The sequence below is a fragment of the Malaclemys terrapin genome, chromosome 8, assembly GCF_027887155.1.
Source record: "Malaclemys terrapin pileata isolate rMalTer1 chromosome 8, rMalTer1.hap1, whole genome shotgun sequence".
In the NCBI taxonomy this organism is placed as follows: Eukaryota; Metazoa; Chordata; order Testudines; family Emydidae; genus Malaclemys; species Malaclemys terrapin.
Window position 1 is genome coordinate 77272145 of NC_071512.1, and position 20286 is coordinate 77292430.

Here is a 20286-nt window from a genome sequence, read left to right on the forward strand (position 1 = left end):
CCACATGCTCAGGGTCTGACTGACTGCCATGTTTGGGGTTGGAATGGAATTTTCTCCCAGGTCAGATTGGCAGAGACCCTGGGGTTTTTTTGCCTTCTTCTGCAGCAGGGGGCATGGATCACTTGCAGGTTTAAATTAGTGTAAATGGTGGATTCTCTGTAACTTGAAGTCTTTAAATCATGATTTGAGGACTTCAATAATTCAGCCAGAGGTTAGGGGTCTATTTCTGTGGCCTGCAATGTGCAGGGGGTCAGACTAGATAATCATGATGGTCCCTTCTAACCTTAAATTCTATGAGTCTGAGTCTAATGATGACATTTTCAATTTACTACAAATGCCATTTAGTGAATTGCAATTTTTTGGGTTTGTCAAAATACAATTAAAATTGTGAATTCAGCAATGGCCTGCAAGTAAAGAATAGCACAATACACCATCTTATGACAACACTAAGAATTACAAGTAGTTTGGTTTCAAAGCATGTTTATTAATCGGCTTTACACTGTGAGCATGTCATGATGTTCTTGGTCTAGAAAGCTAAATAGTGCAACAATCACAAAATAAATTTAATAACTATTGAAATAAAGCTCAAACGAGGTCTTTTTAATTATTCAAAAATAAACCATGAATTTCTTGCAAGCCAAACTATGACCAGCTACACAATCAGTTTTAAAATTCTCAAATGTTACAGAAATTCGAACCCAAACCAATCTTCATAAGTAGCAAAAATAGATACACAAGCCACGGGGGGGAGGGGCTGTAGACCAGAAATCTTTGCTGCCCTTCTCAGCATTCTGCTGGAGAATGCTGCCCAATGCAGGGAAACAGCAGAAAAGATGCCAGTAATGGTACCCACCTTCCATGAGACTGGTACATGCTCTGTCTTTTCTTTCTTTCTTTCCCCTAATCTTGTGGGCACAGTTTGCCTTAAGATTTAGCAATGAAACAAAAAATGGAGATCTTTACTACTTTTTCCTCAGACAATTTTCAGAGCATACAAACTTATTTTAGCTTCATTCATACATTGAACTAATGCTGTGCTACTTAGCTTGTCCAAAAAATTTCAGAACATCTTCATAAGAAACAGACGTGAAAGTACAGGATGCAAAGGAAAATGCTTAATTTCAACTCTCAAAAGAAAAAAAATATTGTTCACTATAGCAATACTTCAATACTGACTTCAGGTGCAAAAGAAGAGGTTTGAGATCATCATCATTCTGTGGGTAACAACAGAGAAAAAATTGATCAGTAACTTTAAAAGTACAAGTGTATCAGCTAATAAGTATGACCAATACTAGTTCTAAAAATAAAAAAATTACTCCCCCCACTGCCACTCAGAAAGTAAAATTAACCTCACTAATAAGCAAAAATGGGGGTTTCTAACAAACATAAAATCTAAGCTTTTGAAGAGTTACATTTTAATAAGGTAATTGGCTATAACCATCCAATTTGAATAAAAATCAAGCCAAATAAGATTCAAATGCTGTACCCATAAAGCAGAGTTTGTTTTATATTTGCTAACAGAATTTAGGTAAAATTCCATTGAAAATTACTATATATTGTTAGCATTTACTCAGTGCCAGAATGGTGACACTAATTTTCCATACTGTACATATTCTTCCTTTTTGAAAACACCTTACCCATCTTCTAACTTTACTGATACTATCTACAGTCACAATATTTGCTTTTAGGGAATCCACTTGGTTTGAAAAAAATCTTATGCCAGGTACCATAGTTTTGAGATGACTGACCATTCAGGCATGCTGTTATGTCTAAATATTCTTGTTAAACTTCCAAGATCTTCTTTAGTGAAATGCAGTTCTTCAAGTAACGTAGACAGGAACTGTGTATATACTGGACTCTGTTGAGAATTTGCAAAGACTGGAATAATCTGTGACAACCTGGAAGATGACATTGAATACAGAAGAGAGGACTTTAAATGTCTGAATGAGGCTGGTGTGCTTTATACAGAGCTATCAGCTATTAAACAATTGCCAAAGGGGAAAGATATTTCTAGGACATGCCCCATTTATAACATTACAAGTGATTGTTTATAAGTTTACAATGTAGCATATGAGTATTAAATTGTGAACTTTTATTGGCTTTTCCCAAATCTCCATCAGTTTTAAATTAAATGAAATCATGCAAGAGATTAGTTTCATATGCAGTTAATCAACTATTAGTTGTTACATAACAGGCAACATCAAATTATGTGCTTTGAAGATTAAAGTTTTACGTAACTTAAAAAAAAAAACAAGAATTTTGTATTGTCTTCACAAAAGTGATCATTCATCTTGTACAAGTTATGCAGTTCCTTGTACAAAAACAGTTGTAAGAACTCTAGGAAATACTATTTTACTTTAGAGTAGCTGAAGAAACCTTCTTTTTCACAAGATCTACCTAGTCACAAAGAAGACACAGGCACAACAGAGTTTCATATTATTTTCTAGAGAACCCGGGTGTGTTTACTAATGAAAAACCTCTGTCCGTTTATTTAAAAAGGTCTCAACAAAATAACTGAAAAAGCTTTTAGGTAGAAAACACTCTTTTTTTAAAGCCAAGATTTCTCCAAATAGTTGGAAACTTCCCACAGCGGCCTTTCAGATTATTAAATTTAACTTAACTTCACCCACTGCCACTGGGCACATGAAATATGAATAAAATAACACTCAGAAGCTGCAGATCAATGCAGGTAGGTGAGTAATCAGAGCACTGCATTTCCTCAGTAGGACATATGTTCCCATGAAGCAGTCTCTGATAACTTTCTTATACAGTGGATTGTGTACATTTATTTTATTTTAAGAACCTCCGTGTTCTTGTTGGTCAGAATTTTTTTTTGACAGAGGACAATTAGATTCTGAGACGCTGTTAATCAGGGTTATTAACAGTCTTCAATTTTACATGTTTTCTATCTTACTATATATTATGTAATATATTAAACTCTTTACATGCAGTCCTGCCTTCTTTCATAACAAAAAAACAGTATGGATTTTAAGAAGTGAACACTGTAGCAAAACTAAATTGGAACAGCTGCAAAGATTCAAAAAACATCCCCATAAGGAGCACAATACTGTAATTGGATCAAATAATAAATATGTCTTCAGTGATCCACACATTTAATCTTTAAAGCAAATTCAAAAAAGATCAGTTGGCCTTTTTAAGTACCTAATCATTTGTATAAAAATGAACATGGTCCCTGTAGTGCTTTTTAAAATTCTGCTGTTTGCAAACAAAATTTTGCAGAGACTTTTCCATTAGACCCTGATTCTTCAAACTGGTGAGCAAAGCAGACCCCCCCCTAACTTCCTTGTTCTGAAAATTTTGTTTTTCTAAAGGAGATTAAAAAAAAAACCAGGTTAATTTTCATAATACTTTTAAGAATTTGAGAGCCAGCTGAATCTCTTTATATTTGTTCCCAGGCTTAAACATCAGTAGCACCGAAGCCAGACCTATTTTTCATGAGATGAGGGCACTTCGCAATTAACAGGATCAAATATGCTCTGTATTGTGGACCCATGATCAGTGCTGCTAATAGGCATTCACTGTATCACAAGGGGCCATTACAATGTATGTTGGAAGTCTATATAAAAAAACTTGTGTTAGTTTAAACACTATTTCTAATTTTAGTGTCTACACAAAAGACCTGTGGTCAACACTGCAAGGAAATTTCACACTATTGTGTTATCTGTACATAACTGGTGAAATGTTCCCCTCTTTGCCATTAGTGGTTTCAGGTACATGCGGTTTCATGTAACATATTCATCCCGGTAAACAAAAAATGTCAGCAACACTAGTGGAAAGATTTATTTTTATTGTTTAGAAAACAACTTCTGAAAAATGCATCTAAACATCTGAATTTATATAAAGGGAAAAAAAAGCAAATATCATAGCTCCCTACAAATTCAGCAGTTAAAGGGAGTGTTACTTGTAGGTAATTACTCTGACATCAGACCCTCTGTGGAAACTGGAGATAGGACTAAATCTCCATTTTAAAAGAAATGCAAATTAAAACAAAAGGTGCCTTTAATTAAGCAAAAGAGGGGTAGGTCACACAAAGGATCCCACAAAATAAAGTAAACATTGTTTATTAATACAAAAACAATCATTTAAAAAAGTTTTAAAAAATCTTGATTTCCGGAAAGAACAGAAAAGTAGTAAAATGTTTATTTCTGTGATGTCTAACATAGTATGACATTTTGATTATTTTTCATTGCCTTTTGGAGTTTGATATAGGAGATTCATTAAATACTTAAACTATTCAAAAATGGCAGCACTAAGAAATGAGGTAAGCCCACAACATGGAACAAAACTTAGCTGTGATATGTAAACACCATTCTTTCATAGGATAGTAATGTTCACAACTGGACTTTACATTAATGTTTGGACTGGTACCAATAGTATTTGCTCCATGCAATGTAAAAATAGCATTAAGCAGTCATTTGCGTGATAACGATGGCTACTCTTTTTAAAAGACCAAGAAGAGGTATTCTGAGTATCTCAAAGGCAGGAGCTGATGATCTGGAAGTATTTTTTTTAGTAAGAAGTGCTCAGTAGGGGAGTTGAGGAAGTACTGATAGACCAAGAATTAGCAGACCTCAGAGTTAGGCTGGAGACAAGGATATCAGAGAAAAGGCCTGGAGATGCATTCTTCTTCTTCAAGCCATCCACTCTCAGGATTAAAGAGAATGTGTATGATTAATGACCCACTGGCACCAGTTGTCACAATTTCCTGTCCAGTGCCGGTACAACACCATGTGACACTGCAAAATGCTACCTCTGCAATACTGCAGAATTACAGACTTTTTCTTCTCAGGATTTTTTCTATGTTGTGCTCTAATTACAGACGGCTACAGCTTTTACTTTTAAAAAGCAAGAGACTTGTGCACATACTTTTAAACTATTTGTTATTTGCTAAAGACTTAACATTTTTATGCCAAGAAACTAGCCTTCTGATTGGTGTATTCTCCTTAATCATACTGTCAGTGTCTTGCTACTGACAATAGTCGTTACTTTTGTGCATTAAGGAACAACACATTTTATAGAAATTCAGTACTGGATCAATATTTTGGCCACTTTTGGCCTTTGGCAAGAAACAGCCAAACCTCTGAAACTTTTCAGATAAGCACTACTTAGAGATTTGGTCAATTTCATCCAGCTATGTATACGTTTCTAGTATTTTTGCATTAAATTCAAATTTGAAATGGTTTTAGGGCAGAGACAATCTGACTCTATGCAGCCTATTAAACATATTTATGAGCACATATAGAACATGATTAATTTCTCAGTTGGCAGAGTGGGTCCTTTTGGCATTTAACAGCTGCCTTTATTTTTACCCCCCCATTTAAAAGCAGTTATCCAGAAGCTGCTTTTCTAACAATGAATGATATAGGGCTGGATCTTGCACTGTGGAAGTCAATTGGAGTTTTGCAATTGACTTCAATGGGATCAGGATTTTAGCCTGCACTGTGTAGTATAATAAGCTTCACATTTCTAGTCCCCATTATTTCAAAACTATTACCACTACATGGGGCTGCATTATAAGCAACATGTGTTCAGGGCCAGCTCCAGGGTTTTGGCTGCCCCAAGCAGCCTTCCTCCAAAAAAACCCCCCCCCCAAAAAAAAAAAGCCGCGATCGCGATCTGCGGCGGCAATTCGGCGGGAGTTCCTTCACTCCGAGCAGGAGTGAGGGACCGTCCGCCGAATTGGCGCCGAATAGCTGGACACGCTGCCCCTCTCCGGAGTGGCCGCCCCAAACACCTGCTTGCCAGGCTGGTGCCTGGAGCCGGCCCTGCATGTGTTATTCTTAGGATGCATTAAAGACCATATGTGCTATCCTCATCCTGGTATGAAACTCTACTTGAATTAAATGGGAATTGCATGCAAGTACCTGAGGGCAGGATTTGGACCCAATGTCCTAGTGTCACCGAAACACCAAAAATCCACAGTTCTGAAGCAGCCATCAGATCAATAATTCAAATAACCTGCACTGCTTCAATTCAGGGATGCAGTGACACTCAAAGCTCCATAAGTTCTAACATATCTTAAAAGAACTGCAAACTGAACTGGAATTAAGGTGCAAGGAAGCACCACTGCAGACAAGGCAAACTGGTGATTTTTTTTTTTTTTATAAAGTACAAATGACATGGCAGGGACATCTTTAACATTCAGATTGAAGGTTGCTTACTTTCACATACTGAAACATTAAGACATGACAGAGAATTACTGGTGTGAACAAACAAGGCAGGTGAGGCCTTGTCTTATATCTTTTATTGGACCAACTTCTGTTGGAGAGAGAGAGAGAGAGAAGCTTTGAGCCACACAGAGCTCAAATCAGCCCTTGGAACTTCCTTAATTTTATTCATTTGTCACAAACAGTGGCCTTTAAAAAAAACAAGAGGACAACAGACATTGAATTAAGATGTACTATATAATTTTTTTTAAGGGGCCAAATTGTTTAGACTTTGCCTAAAGTTGGGCATCTAAAAGTGGTGTGATTTTCAGAGGTGCTGAGCTAATAGCTTCCCACTGAAGTCAATGGGAGCTGCAGACACTCAGCACCTCATGCCATTTTTGTTTAGCTGCTTAAATGTGAATTTAGATGCCCAACTGTACACACTTGCACTTGTCAGCAGTTCATTTGAAAGTGTCAGCCTTAGTACTGTATGTAGATATAAGTGAACTCTCATGCTCATTTTATAGAAAAGCAGGGTCGTATATATCAGATTTAGTGAAGCAGTGTAGTTTCCTACACACCCACTTATACCATATGGTAAACAGGTCTTTGTAAAGTTAAAAAAAAAAAAAAAAAAAAAGCTGAAAATGTCAAATTACATCTTATGATAAAACCCTGTTAAGCTGGCTACTCCACATATGCTACACGTGAAAGAATAAGTAAAATTCTTGTTAAGACAAGTACCACCACCACTTATTACCAAGTTATTAAATGACATCTAGTTAACATGAAATACGTTTCCATAATTTCAGCTCTCCTGCTTAAAAACAAGCTTTCTATTTAATAGTTTTCTTACAACAAGCTTTAACAAGTACATTTAGGAGTATGGCTATCTTTGTACAAGGGAAGCCATACAGAAATATTTTTGGAGATGATAAAAAGTCAGTATTTATGGAGTAAATTTCATTAACTAGTATGTTCTAGTATGCCAATGGCATGTCTACACTGCAATTAGACACCTGCGGCTGGTCTGTGCCAGCTGATTCGGGCTCACAGAACTTGGGCTGCAGGGCTGATTAATTGCAGTGTAGTCTTTTGATCTTGGGTTGCCGCCTAAGCTCTAAGACCCTGCGAGGTGGCCGCAGGGTCTTAGAGGTTTACTTCCCCAAGCCGGAAGTCTACACTGCAAATAAACAGCTCCACATCCCGAATCCTGTGAGCTCGAGTCAGGTGGCATGGGCCAGCTACGGGTTTTTAATTGCAGTGTAGACATACCCCTAGTCCGCTCACAGAGATACCTGTGCCACTGTCTGGGTCAAGACATATATGCAGAGAAAAGTGTAGGTCTTGAATAGTGTCTTCATGTCGTTACAGGATTACTTTAGAATATCTCCCGTCCAAGGACTGGGAGTAAAACCTTTTATAAACATTACTGAATTAAGCCCTCAAACACCCTCCCTCCCTGGTACAGAGTCAATACTATCCTCATTTTACAGGCCCAGAGAGTAAGGCCAACATTTCCAAAAGTGACCAGTGATTTTGTCCAACTTGAGACATCTTTAAAAGGATCCGATTTTCAGAAAGTTCTGAACACCGTGAGCCCCCTGAAAGTCAGGTTCTGTTAAGGTATCTTAAACTGGGTATCCAAAATTACGTTACTGCTGAAAATTCAGGCCTACATTAATTTACCCAAAAAGTTTGTGGCAGAAGCAGGAAAAGAAGCCAGATCTTAAGTCCTACTCCTACAGAATGTAATGGTGTGCTTTTACAACAAGTAAAAATGTTGGCAGCCAAGCTTTCTACAAAAAGTAGCTCCAAAAGGATCATCAACATGCTCCATGATTAAGCCTATGGATCTAAAAGATGATCATTTCACTCTTCATATTGTTCACCATTTTTGAAACTGAAATGAGTACTGAGAGAAGCTTTATCACCCAGGCAGGAGGAACTAGTGGGAGCACATATCCTCATGGATGGTGTTATTAGGGAACAAGAGAGGATAAAAACAGTTTTGCCAAGTCCAGCATTCAAAAATCACCAGTCATGACAAAATATCATGATGCTGGCTTAAAAATGAGATTCTAAGTAGTAATAAGTTTAGAGTTCTACTTATTTGCTTTCTGGCTATGAGCATTTAGAGTTCATATTTTCAAGCTGTTCTCCACAGCTATGAGGGCTAGAAATTTAAAAAAAAAATGTAAACTGAGAGTCTTAAAAAAATAAATAAATCACAATTTGATTTCAAGACTGGGGTCTTTACAAACACCACCAAATATCATGACACCACTGATAATAATTGTGAGCGTTAGCAACACCTGAAAGGCAGCACAAACTGCACATCCTGCAGCCAGCACCGAATGTGTGCTCAGTGACTGCAGAGAGTTTTGCTGTAGGGAAATCTACATTACTGATTGTTGTAAGCTAGAGAGAGGTGACAATGGACTTCCAACCTAGGTGCCATCCTTAGACCTGCTGAGGATCCCCTCCATCCCCCCCACCCTTTGGTAAGTGCAGAGATCTCCCTCTATTCCAGGCTATTGGGGGGGGGGGGTGAAGGAGGAGAGGGGAAATGAAGATATCCATGATAATAAAGATATCCTCTTTTCTTCCTCTCTATTCTCTTCTCTCCTGGTTGCTAGTTCTCGCTTTTAGTTCCCCTATTGCTAACAAGGTCTTTTAAGGGATCTCTCTCCCCTCTCCAAAGGCTAGGTAAGTGGCCAATGCATTTACAAGCTCCAAATAAAGATATCTGCTTATGTAATGAATCACCCATGTTTTAAAGAAAGGATCTCAAATCATTTATTCAAACTTAATGGAAAGTCTGCAGGTCTTGTTAATTTTATGACTAATTAAAATGTTTACATTTCTTTTAGAACACATTTTTAAGATCACAAAATGGAGTATGTCAAATACAATCTTATAGTCCTATAATCTCAGAAATGTTTTATGTGGTGTCACCTGTCAAATGTATCACTTTGGTTAACTCTAAATAAAAGTGCACATAATTCATTTTGAGCATTTAAGGCTTAACACAGATATGTTAGAAATCATCAGAAGAAATAATCAGCAACTCCAACTAAGTGTAGTTAACACTTAAAACTCAAGAGTTCAGTCTGTAGCAGTACTGCAACATATGGTCACTTCACACTGTCAAGAACTATGATTTAGGAGAAACAATGCTAAAAGTTTAATGAAATTTGATTGTGCAAAACACACACAGAGAGTGGCATTTATGTCTGCTTGTCAACCACACTATCATATAAAGAATTCAACAACCTTTTCTGAATAAAAGCACCACTGTGTGCTGCTTTCGGTTAATTGTATGTTCTCTCCTCAAGATCTTACATAAATAATTTCCTTGTCGACTGTTATGCTCCAGCACAGGGAACATGCCTGAAAATTGCCTAATTAAACTGCATGTTTTCATATGAAAATTGACTATCAGGATAGCTGTTGGAAGCATCCCTAAGAGCTTGTGAAAAGAGAACATACCTTTACCCCATAGCTGTCACTCTAACACAGGGGCGGGCAAACTTTTTGGCCTGAGGGCTGCGTTGGGTTTCGGAAATTGTATGGAGGGCCGGTTAGGGGAGGGGATCGTGCCCCCCCCCCCCCCCAGATCCCTGCCCCATCCACACACAGTCCCCGTCCCCTGACCGCCCCTGGAACCCCTGCCCTTGACTGCCCCCGGCCACCCCATCCAACCACTCCTCTCATTCCTGACGCGCCCCCCGGGACCCGTGCCCCATCCAACCACCCCTTCAACTGTCTCCTGACTTCCCTGGGAACCCCTGTATCTGACTGTCCCCTGCCAGCCCATCCAACCCCCCCCCTCATTTCTGACTGCCCTCCCTCCCCTGGAACCCCTGCCCCATCCAACCATCCCTTCTCCCTGTCCCCTGACTGCCCCCCCCGGCCACCCCATCCAACCCCACCTCCTTCCTGACTGCCCCCCAGGGACCCCAGCCCCATCCAACCACCTCTTCTCCCTGTCCCCTGACTGCCCCCCGCCCCATCCAACCCCTCCTCTCCTTCCTGACTGCCCCCCAGGACCCATTCAACCCCCCTACTCCCCACCCTCTGACTGCCCCGACCACCCCCCCGAACTCCCATGCCCTCTCTCTAACCCCCCGCTCCCTTACCATGCTGCCCGAGGCACTGGTGGCTGGCGGCGCTACAGCTGTGCCACCCAGGTGGAGCCAGCCACACCATCGCCACCGTGCAGCACAGAGCACCGGGTCAGGCCAGGCTCTGCAGCTGCGCTGTCCCAGAAGCTTGCAGCCCCATCGCCCAGAGCACTGCGCTGGCGGTGGAGCGAGCTGAGGCTGCGGGGGAAGGGGAACAGCAGGGGAGGGGCCAGGGGAAGCTTCCCGGGCCAGGAGCTCAGGGGTCGGGCAGGAGGGTCCCGTGGACCAGATGTGGCCTGCGGGCCGTAGTTTGCCCACCTCTGCTCTAACAAGTATTATAATAAAGATAATTTGCCTTGTTTAATATTTAGAAACTGTGCCTCTTCCTTTGAGGCTCCATGCACCCCTCTGAGGCCACATGTGGAGGGGAGTCTGTGTAGGACTGGGGGAAGCTCTGGAGTCTGAAGAGGTGGGCTGGTGGCAGGGAAACCAGATGAGGTCTTCCAGATTCCTCCTTCACAAAACTCATTGGGGACATCATTAACAATTAATAAAATCACAATCCATATTAAGTTATGTTCTCTTCCCATCTACCTTATGAAGCTCCTCCACTTCCTCAGGGGGTTATGAGACAGTCACAGTTCTTAGTTCTTTAAAAAAAGAACAATCTCTCCCTCCCACAACCAGGGCCGACGAGGGGGGGGGAAAGCCGGTACAAATTACTGGGGCCCGGCTTCACCCCCCCTCGTTGGCCCTGTTTAGCCGGTCCTCCCTTGCTGGGGGGCCCGAAAAAATCCTGGGCCCAGTTTCCCCGGCTTCCCCGCTCTCTCGTCGGCCCTGTTTAGCCGGTCCGCCCTTGCTGGGGGGCCCGAAAAAATCCAGGGCTCAGCTTCCCCGGCTCCCCCCCCGCTCGTCGGCCCTGTTTAGCCGGTCCGCCCTTGCTGGGGGGCCCAAAATTTTTTTCACTGGGGCCTGAACCCGCTCTCGGTGGCCCTGCCCACAACAAAACCCAAAAGTCCATATCCATTCCCATTCTCAACCTTGAAATAAGAGTGGCCAAGGGTATTACTGTGTTTGACATATGAATTGGCCAGTCAGAAAAGGATAAGGCTGCACTGCTCCTCTATAAGAGACTTTTGGGGTAATGGAAAGACAGCCGATTTAAATTCATAATTTTGTGAGCTTCCTTGTTGTGAGAGCCACGAAGAATTCAATGTTCTATCCATCAGCCCTTCTTTCCTTTATGCTTCCCTGACCACACACATCTCTACTTCTTCCCCGATGGGCTGGTTTAGCCCTACTGAGCAGATACCATCTATGTATACAAAAGTACATTTGTAGAATATATATAAAATCAAAGCAGGGTTAGGTTAGGTGCCTAAAGCCACTTATGAGCTGTGTTGGCTTTCTTGCTCTTTTCAGTATTATATGTAGCTGAATGCCTGAATATTTGAACACTTGTAAAATATTTAGATTGCTTTATGTATGTGAGTAGCTATTTACTTCAAAAGTCAGTGATACTCTCTACTGCATATGCTACTGATCAAAGAAAAGTAATTAAGAGGTCTGTCTGCATTTCCATTTGAAACTCCAATTTAGAAGAGAATAATATCATGGAGACTTCAAAACTGAATTAGGATGAAGTTTAGAAAATATGGTATGAATTCAGAACAGCAATTTATTGTCTTCAAAAGTGGCATCTTTTTAAAAAATTACAGCATGTCAAAAAGCAGACTATTCCTACTCTTTCTGACATTTTTTGACAAGCTGTGGATCAATATTGGCTAACATTAAACAAATCTTCTCTTTTCCCTCCACCTTTTTGTAAACATTTATGGGCGAGATCTTCACCCCCACTCCAACTGTTTTACATCACACAAAAGGGCTGGAACTGCATAAAGGGGATCTAAACGCCCTGTGTCTAGCTGGGGGAGGATTCCCCTGAGGCAGGCAATCATAAGCCTGCCTCCTGAGGAACCCATTGCAAGCCCTAGCACAAGAGGCGTGTGGGGAACAGGATTACAGATGGGGCCACAGTATTCAGCACTCCAGGAGGCTGCTGTAAGTTAGCCATGTCCCCAAGGTTGTCTAAGTTACACTGGAGGCCACTCCAACCCCCAGTACAACCCAGGATTTGGAGGGTACAAAAGGTGATTTAAAGCCAACTTAGCCCCCCTATGTCCTGGACTGCAAGTTCTTTAGAGGCTCAGCAGAGAATCTCACCCTATTTAAAAAAGAACAGGAGTACTTGTGGCACAGTGCCACAAGTATTCCTGTTCTTTGTGCGGATACAGACTAACACGGCTGCTACTCTGAAACTAACTCTATTTAGTTAAACACAACACATTCAAATAATGGATTACTTTATTTTAAGTTTCAAACCATGTTCAGTGGCAACACAGCATAAGAAACTAGTTTGTATCATATGGTGTTTAAAAACCATCATATATAAATATGTGAAGCCCTATTCAATGAATGAATAGGTACAACTGTCAAGAGTTATATTCCCTCGCCACACAAGGACTTTTTTGTACTTTTAATAATTATTTATTTCAAACAAATAGGCAGTAAAGCAGTACTCAGACTTATCAAAGCCTTAAAGTAAATTAATGTAATAAAACTATTGTTCTTCAGAGGTTGAATGGAATAATCTTTTAGTGTACCAACCCTTTATAAATAAAATCTTAGATTAAACTTTAATTAGGTCAAAATCCAAAATAAATTTTAGGATCTTCTCCATATTAGAAATTTGTCCACAACAAGTGACCATCTAAATCAGCACGTGTCAGTTTCTACTTAGGAGGAATTTGGGACTGAAACAAATCAACCAACCCACTGAGTGTCACAGGTCAGCAATGAAGTGCATTGTGTGCAGGGAGAATAGTATATGGTAGCCCAGATAGCATCAGCCTGTACTACAACTGGAGAATAGCAAATGCCATCAGATCCTCACTGTCAGAACTTCAGTTTCCTAGGGTCACACCTCCTCAACACATACACAAATAATAAATATTCACATTTTTATATATTGCACAACTCCCTATTTGAAGGAGATTGAACCACACGCACCATGACATAACTGAGGGAGTTAAATAAAAATCGAAGCAGCATTGGTCATCTGAACTCTCCTCACAAAACATATTGAGATGGGAAAAAACGAATGAAGTTGTTACCTTGCTTAACTTCAGGCAATAACGTACATCAGTTGCCAGTAGATTATACTCCACTTGATCAATGTGTGCTTGAGATAAATATTTTGTTAGGACATCTCCCAAGGAATGGCATGGATTACAGCTTAAATCGCAACAGTATTAACAACAAAAATTTGCTGCTTAATGGAGACTCATTCAGCAATTGCCATGTTGCTGAGTGGTGTTCTGCCAATTTGAAATTATGCATTCTGGCCTAAGTGCAGACGTTGCCGAATACAGATTAAAATAATTTTAAACTGAGTAAACATGAATTATATAGTGAATAGCTTATTCTTGAATTTTTATTCAATACAATATTTCAAGTCTTTTGGGTTAAGTTTAAATATTGGCTGTTTCTCTTATATCAGATATCCTCAATCAGGCTGATCAGCTGCCCATTGGGACAATTCTACCATATATCCCAGAAGTTCACTAAATTGATTTTTTTCTTTAATAGATACAGTTTATTTTAACATGGTACTGAAAGTTGGTAGGCACAGGCATGGAGTAAGGTTAGTTACAACTCACTTGAATGATAAAGGTTGACAAGTAGGAAGTATAATCCTGTGTGTGATATTTAAATGATTACACAATCATATTGTGTTACAGACAACTACACAGGCTCATAAGTATGAAACGATTATTACTAACCCTAACCCAATCTTATATTTAGCTGTTATGCTCATGGGTAAGATTTAAAATATTCTAAGCTTATAACTTCAGTTCAAGTTTTTAAAACAAGCTCAACAAAACATACTAAAACACCTTGTTAAAAGCAAGAGGTTGCCTCTAGAGTGAAGATTTTCCATTAGAACACATTAATATTTGATGGATGATCTTGAATTGAAAACATCTAACTTACAAACATCAACATGTAGAAGTGTTTAAAGAGACCTCCAGAATTAAATTTTTGATGTTATGAAATGCTACTAGTTAAATAATTTGATCAGAACTAATGTTATTTGCAACTATGGATTTAAAATGTTCCATATTTAAAGCCTTTATCCTATTAGTTTAGATTATAAGAGATGGGGGAAAGGGAGTATTTCAAAGCTCTTTTCTTGAATCCCAAAAAATCACTTTTATAATAGGGAGAAGAGACACTAGCATTTACTTGGGTGAATGATAAGAACTTGGGTGAATTACCCAACATTTTATGTTTTTGTAATATTTCTGTCATCTAGTGAATCCTCTTAAGCAAGAACAAAGGTAAAGTCTGGTCTAGTTAAAGTACAACCTAAAGCCCCTTTCTTATAAAGAAGAAAATTTAGTAGATAAATAAAATGTAGACTGCATTCTATTATTTGTCATTTTGTTATTGTGTACTGACCTGTTCACAGAATCCAATATAGTTCCTTACATATTATTTTAACCCTTTGATGGCAACAGAAGTTAAATTATTCATATTTTTAATTTTTTTGTCCACTACACTTAAATCAAGGCTATAAAAACTGATTCAAAACCAATGGTTTGAATGCTAACAACTGCAGGAGATGGGATTCATTAAAAACTTACCTTTGTTCACTGCTCCCACTACTGTCAGTTTCTTCACCTGCAGCCTCCAGAAATCCCTGACTTGCTCAAGTAAAAAAAACCCCTTTATTGTCACTTTTTATTTCTTAAGTGCCCACACTTCAACAGACAAGGTAAAATCCTTTGCCACTGAATTCAAGGGGGCCAGATTTTCACCCACAGTACAGATAAATGGAAAAAGACTTTAGTTAAAGGTGAAAGGAAAACCACACACAATTTAATGCAATAATCAGTGTCTATAATCTGCTCTGCTCAACAATACACTTGATACTCTTATGAAAAAGCAATTGATTTTATCGGCCTTGCTCAATCAGTGATCTGTATTCCAACCAGTGATTTTTAACTAATTTATCAATGGCTTACAAGAAAGCCTCCTGATACACTACACTATTTATGAGAGATCTTTAAAACTTGTTTAGTACAAAAGAGAAGGTTAGATAGAACAATGGTCCTGTGGTTAGCCCACAGAATTGGAGTTCTATCCTTAGCTGTGCAACAGACCTTCTGAGTTACCAGGCAGTGCTTCATTTCTCCATATGCAAAATAGTGATATTACTTTCCCCACAAGATTGTTGGGAGGCTGAAGTGAATACATGTGAAAATGCTTTTCCACAATTCTTTTAGCTGTATACTACACTGTATCTCATTATATATGACTATGTAGGGGAGATGTGTTAGGACAACATGGGTCTATAGTTACCTGACCAATTACAAAAATAGCTAATTTAAAAAAAAATTGGTAGGTATTGATAGTAAGACTAACTTTTTTTTACTAATAAAGAACAGAGCTGTAAGCATGAATAGCCGGATGTACTGACTACACCTGTCTTTTCTTTCTGCAAAGCTTCACTTGTCAGCTGCCAGCTGTTACAGATAACAGCCAGCCAGATTACTTCAATGATGTTGTATCAATGGAATATTATTGATCACAAAAAAAGTGTAGGTCAGGAAGGGGGGGAAAAATCTAGAACTTCCTTATACCATTAACTTCTTCAGAATGGCAACTCGTAGTTACTGAAAGAAAGTTAATAAAGGTCACAAAAAGAAGTTGGAGATTTTTATATTAATACTCAAAATGTGATACTATTTATCACTTTTCTTGCATCATTTATTCAATAAGGATTTTGCAAACAAAGTAAAATGTCAAATGTAAAAACACATGAAAGATGTGTTTTAGGACCGTGTTGCAATTTCCAAAGACAAAAATATAGTGAGTGAAATGTCACCCTCAATTACAACCATGCATTCTCATTCATATTGTGCACCGTCAGCGTACCAGAAGAGAGAATTCGTAGTGTGTGTATCAGCATAAATAAAATTAAATGAACTGATGTGAAACTTGTTTGAAATATTAAATGAACAAGCATATGCTAGTGCCCACAGCATATGCAACTCTGCCATACTATAGCGTGATACGTTAAAATGCAATTCTCTTCTGAGAAGTAACTGTAAAAATGACACATGCTACTACATAACCCTCTGACAATACACAGGGAGCCGAGGTGTTATCTACTATACTAACATTAATTTGTCTTTAGTTCAGAGACAGGGTCTGAATCTCTAGTCTTGTGTATAACATTCCCTCTGAATATTTTCCTTGCTATATATGTATAACCAATTCAGTTCCCACAGTAATTGTTCTGAAATCTGCATTTTTTCCTAGAACATTCAGCAGACACGGACAACAGGTCAAATCCTCCCATACTACTTGTCTGCTTCATGCTGATCCAGCGATGCACAGAAGCTGGGAAGCCAGCTTAACCAGGTAGCTGGGAATTTTCTTGTTTCACCATGGCCTGGCCCAGGCCATTGGGGGAATTAGAAGGCCTACACTCTGTGATCCCCAGGTCTAACTGCAGTATTGCCAACCCCAACACATTAAAAAATTTGGATTAAAAAGACTGGATTAAATATTAGATTTAAAAATAATTTGGGGGTTCTATTTATTTGCCTGCTGATTTTTGAGCCTTTAAGTTTTCAAACTTTTCTCTGCAGCCCATGAGGGCTAGACACTATTTTTTTAATGTAAAGTTACAATTCTCACCAAATCACATGACTCCAGAAGCTATGCTTTTAAGATACCAAATATTATCATAAAAGTCTCAAGAATTGGCAACACTGAGAATAACTTCTTGGGCAGTCAGGTGCAAGACAGAGCAGCCCTGAGATTGCTCCAACTCACACTGTAGATCAGACCAGTCTCCAGCCAGACACTAAGTTAAGGGAAGCATTAAGATCGCTCAAAGCCATCTTTACTTTCTTCCCCCAGGTCCTATGCCAAGCACAGTTCAGACAGACCAGAGGATATGGTCCACTGTTTTGTATTAGAAACATAATATACTCATATATTAATCAGAACTAAATTAGGATACAACACCATTTGTTGTAATTAGTGGTATAAATATAAATATTATATATGTCTCAATGCTTGTAATATTTCTTGGCATTTAAAGCCATAACACTTATTTTGGGAGCTGTTCCAAAAGATTTTCACTTGGCTGGTTTATAATGAAGTAATTTGTTAGTTAAACCCCAGAAGAAATAAGTATCAATTGTTTGCTATAAATAAAATTGCTTTCCAGAAATGTAGTCCCCCCCAAAACCCAGATACATATCACAAAGTCAGACCTAATTTAAAGGATTCCATTTATTTGAAGTCAGTCCCCTCTGCTAACCAGACCAACAGATCAAAGATACTTCTCACTTCTTATACTCTACTGCTTTTTTCTCCTTCTCTCTTGACTTTGGCCCTCCTTTGATTCCACCTCCCATTCTCAGATCAGCTCCTTATGAATCAAATGTCCTCCCATCCAACCCCTCAAGTCCTATTTTTATTAGACTTTCTTACACTGATCTCTGCATCGATCATACCTTCCTGTTTTTTTCATATTTCTCAACTTATGTTGGGTGGAGTTAGAACCTGATCCTGCAAACACTTACACATGTGAGTTTGTCCCATAGAAGTCACTGTGTCTACACAGATACGTAAAGTTAAGCACATGCGTACATCTTGGTAAGACTAGGGCCTTAGAATGGAAGCTTTTCGGAGCAAGGACCTTGTAAATATTCTGTAAAATTACAAGTCTCTGCGAAGCAAAACACACATTCTTCTTCAATGGGCAACAGATCTTCTGAATACTTAGATATATCCATGGTTTGCACATAAATCCAAGTATAATTTTATAAATAAAATGAAAAACCTCTTGCATAAACAGCTATGAAAAATGAATGAATTTAGTAGTGAATAGTAAAAGTCTCTCCTTGCTACTGCTTGTCAGTACTCTCTGTGAATGCTATGGAAAAACTCTGGTAAAAATTGATTCAGATATACAGTGTGTTGCAGGTGGAAAAACTATGGTCCAATCCACCCAGGTAAATAACTCATCAATACTTCATAAATGTACCCACCTGCACTCAGTTACTATGGAAACTATTTACCATAAAATTGATTATTGTGTTAGAAAGTTCTAAAACTAAACTATGATCTGATTATCTACTTTTCAGTCCAATATACAAACCAAACACTTGGTATAATGCAGCTGAGTAAAGAGACAAGCCACGAATAGACTTGCTGCTACTAAATATGTCCACATTTAAAAGAAGGATGTGAAAGATAAGCACATCAATATTTTTCTGATTAAACTTCACTGTTTGCAAAACCCCTGCTATTCCAGTCCTGGACTTCTCAAAGGGGATTTTCTTTCAAAAAAATTCCCATGCACTGCTAATGTTGTCACAGCCCCAGTGGCGGTAGCAACAATGAGAGCATTAGTGCAGACAGCGCTCTGGGCAGTCACGGGCTTTTTATGCACTATTTTTCCTAACTCCACTCAGAGGAGGTATACACATTTTGACCTAAAAGCATTACTATTTCTGTTTAAAAGTTATAGTCCCAGCTCTGCTTTTGACCTGTGTGACCTTAGGCAAGTGACTTCACTGCTCTATGCCTCCATTTCTCCATCTACAAAATGGGGAGAATGCTACTAACTCTCATTTGTAAAGCTACATAAAAGTAGGTATTGTTAAGAGACGAGACCTGTGACAGAATACTAAAAATTATGAAGGCTGGCATTTGGTTGTATTTAACTTACGCTCGTCCCTCTAAAAACATTCCATTATAAACCACTTCTCAGAAACACCCAGTTTTGCTATGAGTGACTTACGCATGACTGACATCACCAGACAGACAATCTTAAGATATTTATACGTTTTGTTTGTTTGTTTGTTTTTGGGAAGGACCGTAGAGAGTATGCATACTAAATGAGTTTATTAAATGCAAAATAATACTCTAAGGCCCTAGACCTCCAAGCACTTAAGCACGTGCATAACTCTGCTCATGCTGTAGCCCCATTGCTAATGAGTAGCTCAATGACATACATGCTGAAGCGCTTTGCAGGTTCAGGATATAATTGTCAAAGTATTGTTTAAGTGTGAAAGTATTGGTTCATTATATCTTCTCCCTGTCCTGCTAAGGCAAATGTCTCCAATTCTTTACCCCTATATTATTAAATAAGATTTTTTTCCTGCTGTTTTTACATAAAATTAATGTGAAACATTAGGGGTACTTGGTTATTGTAAAACAACATATTACATAAAACAACTGATTACAGAAACAGCAACAGCCCAATATTTAAAGAAAACAGCTGTATGCAAATACTTTTTAGTGTTAGTTTCAACTAAACAAAATATACCGTACACTAATTTTAAGTGCCTTCATCAATGCGGATTCTGTACTAAACTACAATATACAGCTTAAAAAAAGAAAAAGATCAACTTTTCTCTATCCATTACCAGTCAGCTTCAATTTTGCAGTAAATTCTGGATCCTTCTACTAATATGAGAGCTTCCCTCTCATCCTCAATTTGCTTGCTCTAATTGCATTCCTTCTGTCAATAAAAACCACCCACTCTTCTGGATTCCCAACACACTAGAATGGAACTTCCACATTTCTAATTCTTGGCCTTATCCCAGTTGCCCAGAGACACAGTTTGTATACATCATCTTCTTGACAATGACATGTATCCCTTTTCCTCCCAAAGAGGCAATATTTTCTGCTTGTTTTCATGAATACAAAAAATAAGCACATTTCAAACTGCACCATACACCATGTTACCTTATTTGCTTTCCCATTACTTTAACGTTCTTCACTAGGAACATATCCATTACTGTACTGGATCAGATCAGTGGTTCATCTAAACTATTAACATATCTCAAAAAGTGGACGTATGGGATGAATGAGGTGAAGATAGGAAAACCCTCACAATA

At 38.8% G+C, this 20286-nt stretch overlaps 1 protein-coding gene across 3 annotated transcripts in view; it reads right to left on the reverse strand.

Annotated features, from left to right (window-relative positions):
• Positions 1-463: 463 nt before the first annotated feature.
• Positions 464-20286, reverse strand: part of RPAP2 (RNA polymerase II associated protein 2) — a 71345-nt gene continuing 51522 nt past the window's right edge. For 2 of the 3 annotated variants that reach the window (XM_054036904.1, XM_054036902.1), the window contains 2 exons: positions 1728-1898; positions 464-1214 (listed from right to left, as the gene is read on the reverse strand). In XM_054036904.1, the coding sequence (XP_053892879.1) occupies position 1214; positions 1728-1898 (172 nt within the window). In that variant the 3' untranslated portion in view covers positions 464-1213. The remainder of the gene's footprint in view (positions 1215-1727; positions 1899-20286) is intronic. The other variant, XM_054036903.1, reaches the window with a different exon arrangement.